Source organism: Gavialis gangeticus, unplaced genomic scaffold (genome assembly GCF_001723915.1).
Source record: "Gavialis gangeticus isolate Ggan-Ray unplaced genomic scaffold, GavGan_comp1, whole genome shotgun sequence".
Lineage (NCBI taxonomy): Eukaryota > Metazoa > Chordata > Crocodylia > Gavialidae > Gavialis > Gavialis gangeticus.
Window position 1 is genome coordinate 56,460,707 of NW_017729029.1, and position 4,779 is coordinate 56,465,485.

The 4,779-nt window shown below is 38.3% G+C and overlaps 1 protein-coding gene across 1 annotated transcript in view; it reads right to left on the minus strand.

The window, feature by feature from the left end:
- MAMLD1 (mastermind like domain containing 1) overlaps window positions 1–4,403 on the minus strand; it is a 366,290-nt gene extending 361,887 nt beyond the window's left edge. The window contains exon 1 of the mRNA XM_019521647.1: window positions 4,319–4,403. Within this exon, the coding sequence (XP_019377192.1) occupies window positions 4,319–4,372 (54 nt within the window). The 5' untranslated portion in view covers window positions 4,373–4,403. The remainder of the gene's footprint in view (window positions 1–4,318) is intronic.
- Between the last annotated feature and the right edge of the window lie 376 nt (window positions 4,404–4,779).

The following is a 4,779-nucleotide window of genomic DNA, read 5'->3' on the forward strand; positions in this document are numbered from 1 at the left end:
TTCAGCCAGCTGTTCTTTTAAACCACCTAGAATACAGACTATCATGACGAACCAGATTACATTAATCAATTATATAATCTAGTACAGTGATTCTCAACCAGGGTGTTGCAGTCCCCTGGAGTGCCTTGACATCTCTTCAAGGGTGCTGCATGGTTCTACACACTGTTAGGTGTGCAAGCAGATTTCATAAAATAAATTCAGAGCTTTCAAATAAAAATCCATAGTGTTAAAAACATGCTGCCTTGTTATGATCCGCTTTGCAACAGAAAAATTGCTCCATTATTTTTCCATAGTAAAAAAAATGAGTGAAAACTAAGAGCTGGCATTTTTTGAGTGCCTTGAATCCAATGAGGAATGCCTTGAGTCTAGAAAGGTTGAAAAGCACTTATCTAGCATAATGTAGTTGGATGAAGCACTTGTATTTAGCACAATTGGATGAAGCACTTGTATTTAGCCCACAGGTAGTAAGTTATCAAGTCATTACATTATTAGCACAAGGAAAACTATTTTAAGAAAATTTCAAGAATTTTCTAAAACACATGAGAGAGAATTTTCCTTTCTAAGATATGCAAGTTTAATTCATGGTACTAACGCAACCTCTCTTCAAGGCTAAGTCAGACAGTCAAAAAGCCCAAGGCTGAATTGATTCAGTCTGTGCAGGTTAGTCTAAGCTGAAAAGATTGAACCAGTAAGACCAATACGCAAATGAACAGACATTCACTTGTGATTCAGGAAATGCAGCCACATGCCTGTAGTGGCTCAAGCCAGGAGCTGAGGAGCACTAAAGCACAGCTCTCTGGCACATAGCCAACATGGGCTGTGTGTTCACTTCCTCTTCCTGCTGTCCCTGAGGTCTCTGGGATTTGCAGTTCACAATCACAACACAGCAGGACTCTGCAGGTTTGTTCATCACTTTCTCTTCCTGTTTCCAAGCACCTCTGGGATTTGTAGTCCACAGTTGCAGCCAGTAGTAAGCAAGCCAGCAGGGCAGGACAGCTCTGTAGTCAGGTAAAGGGAAGTTTAACCCTTTTCCCTGCCCCAGACTTCAGCCGGGGTTTGCCTGGGCGGGGGGAGCAGTGAGCCAGCCCTCACTAGGGAGCAGGGGGCAGGGTTAGACCTGCTCTCCAAAGCAGACAGCACAGCCCAGCCCAGCCCAGAGCTGAAAAGCATGCTCCAATTTAACTTAAACCAGGAAGAGGTCTGGGACATAAATTTCATAAACCGGTTTGACCTAAATCAGGTAAGTCTGATACTACATTCAACCAAGTTTATCTTAAACTAGTTTCAATTTTGAAACTGGTTTATATGCACTGAACTTCTGTTACAGGTTTAAACCAGTTTCTGATCACTTAAACCAGTTTATATGTAACTTATGTCCCTAGCCCAAATGAGGCTTATGAAATATATTATTGATACCGTCTCTAAAATATTTTGTAAGCATCTTGAAGGAAGTTTTCTTAAAAGCACTGTATATATAGAAAACACAGTACTGTGGTGCAATAAGAGGGCTTAGTTGTTATTCCTTTGGGATGATCTCCACAATTCATGTCCCAAATTCTCCAATTCAGGTCAAACAAGTGTCATTGTATAAGTGTGTAAGTACAGATGTGCTTACACTGCTGAACTTCCTTAGGCTATTCTCTCCAAGATATATATCCCACAGACAGACTTTTGGAAAAAAGAGAAAACTATTAAGTATCTAGAAAACAGGTACTGAAACAAATCTGGGTCTCCACTCTTGTTGGTGAACAAATGTTGGCAAACATTGCTTATTTTTAAAGACATACTTTATTCCAACAGCTAATGGCCTTTACCCTCCCAGCTGCACTCCTTACTTTGGCAATATTTTAAAGGGATTTTTTTCAAATAAATGCAAGTATGAAATGTGAATATGTCTCTCCCAGCTATCATCTTGTTCATTAATGCAGGAATGTCTACAGGAGCTAATGGCTAAATAACCATCAAATTTTCTGTTTTCTGATACTGGCAACTTGAATAATGGTATAAAAATGCATGAATGGCATAATGTTATCTGTAGAGACTACCTAAATCACAGCGGAAGTTTGCGGCATAGTGGCGCCTTTAAACTTGCTCTTTTTGCTGCACATCCCTCCTCCGCCACTGAGTCGCCGAGAGGCAAAAAGCACAAAATTAATTTCCTCTCAGCGGCAAGAGGGGCACATGGCAAAAATAGCAAGATTAAGGGCACTGCTGTGTTTTGAACTTCAGCCGTGATTTAGGTAGGTCCCTAGTTATCTGCTACAACAAGGATAAAACTCAAAGGTGAAAATTGATATGTCTGCTGTTTTCCTGTTTAAACTGATGCCACAAAAGCACATAAACTCTACTGATGATAAGTGCTATAAAACCCAAGTGTTATTCTGACTGCACCATGTGGCTGTCAAGTGGACATAGGAACTTAGGTCCTGACTAGCAAAGCATTAAAGCACTCAGTCTTAATCAAAGTACTCCCATTTATCTGCAGAGAGATTATTCATATACTTAAATGTTTAGTAAAAGTCTTGGTAGATCAAGGCCTTGGTTCCAGATTTTGGGAACACTTGGGCCAGGTGTCTCTAATAACATCAGAAAATATTTTCAAATTTCTAAAAGGATATTTTGCATTTGATTTTTTTTTTGTAAGTCTCACACTCCCTTTGTATTCAGACACACAGAGACACACCCAGGTCCTTCCACTTTTGTTGCCAGGAACTTGGATGCTAGACAGTCTCGCTCAGAAACATTGTCGGTCCCACATTCCAGCAATGCCACACGTAGGAGAGGCAAGAAAGAACAAAGGAGGAAGAGACTGTAAAACATCATAAAGGCACATTTGAGCCTGTGCCTTTAATTAACTTCTTTGGGCAAACAGGCAGAAAACAGGCAGCAGTGGAGCAGAGCACCAAGATGAGCAAAGCTATAAACCACTTTGACAATAGTGTGCTTTTGGGTAAAAAGAAACCCACACAAAGCAAAAACTGCAGCAGTAACAGCAAACCAATGTACACATGCAAATTATTTATAAAGTGCGCTTCTCATGGAGTCATGTGCGTACCCACAGCTATTGACTACCCGCACCACAACACTGTCATGCCCAACTACAAGGGACTCACAATAATACATTCATATATACGTATATACATTTAAAAATCTGCCTAATATTAGATCCAATGCTCTTACAGCTTGCTCATTAAAGTTTCTGGGATGAGTCAGTCAAGGTGAATTTGGCCCATTATCTGCACACCTATATAGCACCTACAGGAAACAGAGCAGGAAGACAATTTAATATTTAACTTGAATATTCTAACTCAAGTCTATCCTAGAAAAGTCATTTTAAAGCTATCTATAAACACTGTCAAATAAGAAGATAATAAAATTATTACTGTGTTGCAAGGTGATTAAATTTACATAATGACTGTGGTTTGATTAAATGCCAGAAAGGGAAAACTCTTTTAAAATACAAAATACTCTTTAGTCTTGCTGCACACTTCACCAGTTTTATACTTAATGCTGAGAGCTGGGTTTATCTTAGCAAAAATTACTTACTCTTACTGAAACAGTACAGGTAAGGACCAAAGATGTCTCATAGTTGTCTCGTGATGCTGATTTTCAGAATGAGTACAACAAAACATTTAAACAGAAGCAGCAGCCTTATGAATCAAGCTTGAGGTTTGCTTGCTTGCTTTATTCTCATTTGTTTCTTCAGACAGCATGTTAATTCTAGAAATTGCTAAGACCTGGTCCAGGGCCACACATCTAGTCTAGTTTTCTGCTAAGTGGAGTTCACAGAAAGTTTCAGTTAAAAAACTACAGAAGGCTTCCACAGCCCCCAGGTTGCTGGCAGTTAGAGGAAACAAAGGAAAACCCTGAGAGAACAGCAACCCCTGCATGAATATGCTGAATATACAAAATTGTGAAATCAGAACAACCACATGTTGGAGGTTAAACTACGGAACCAATATTCATCCAAAGACAGATTTAGCTGTATATTTAACATATAATCCTGTTTCATGTGGTAGACTGTACACATGTACTATACTGCCAACAAATTAAGTTAATTTCTTCCTCAGCTTATTTTTATTCACTATTTTCATTACAAAATAAACCATTAGAAGTTGTACTTTCTAGTAAATATGTGCACATTTTATTGCTGAAATAACACAAATAAATCAGCTCTTTTCAGTCATATTAAGCATTTGAAATACATTTTCTATAATTAAACTTCTTGTCATTTATAATTAAATACTTCATACAGGGAGTACAAAAACGCTTTCAAACAAGTTAACTGCTTAAAAATATTCATAAAATCCATTCTTACCACTTTGAAATGAAACTGGAAGAGAAAGGAGCGCAACATCAGCATATTATTCATTGAGTCTAGGCTGCTTTATTCACTGTGAAAGTAGTAATTTCCCTGCCATATTTGAAGAACAGCTCTTCATTATATGTACTCCCATCAATACATAGCCTACATACCATGCAGTGCCTTGGACAGATTCCCATCAAAACATAAACTCTGTTAATGCTCTACGGGTTTTTCAAGGTAACATCACATCTATTCCTCTCCTTGAGACGTCCTACTGTTCAGTTTCATATGTTAAACAATTAACTGTGGGTCATTTACAAAGATCAAAGGTAGCCGTGTCATGCCAAAAACCAATATATTATACATTAAGTGAAACCTGGAATCATTCAGGCAAAAATGTATTATTAGCAAGCTGTAAGTCCTTAACTGCTATATAACTAAGACAACCTGAAATAGATTTTAAGCATTTCTCC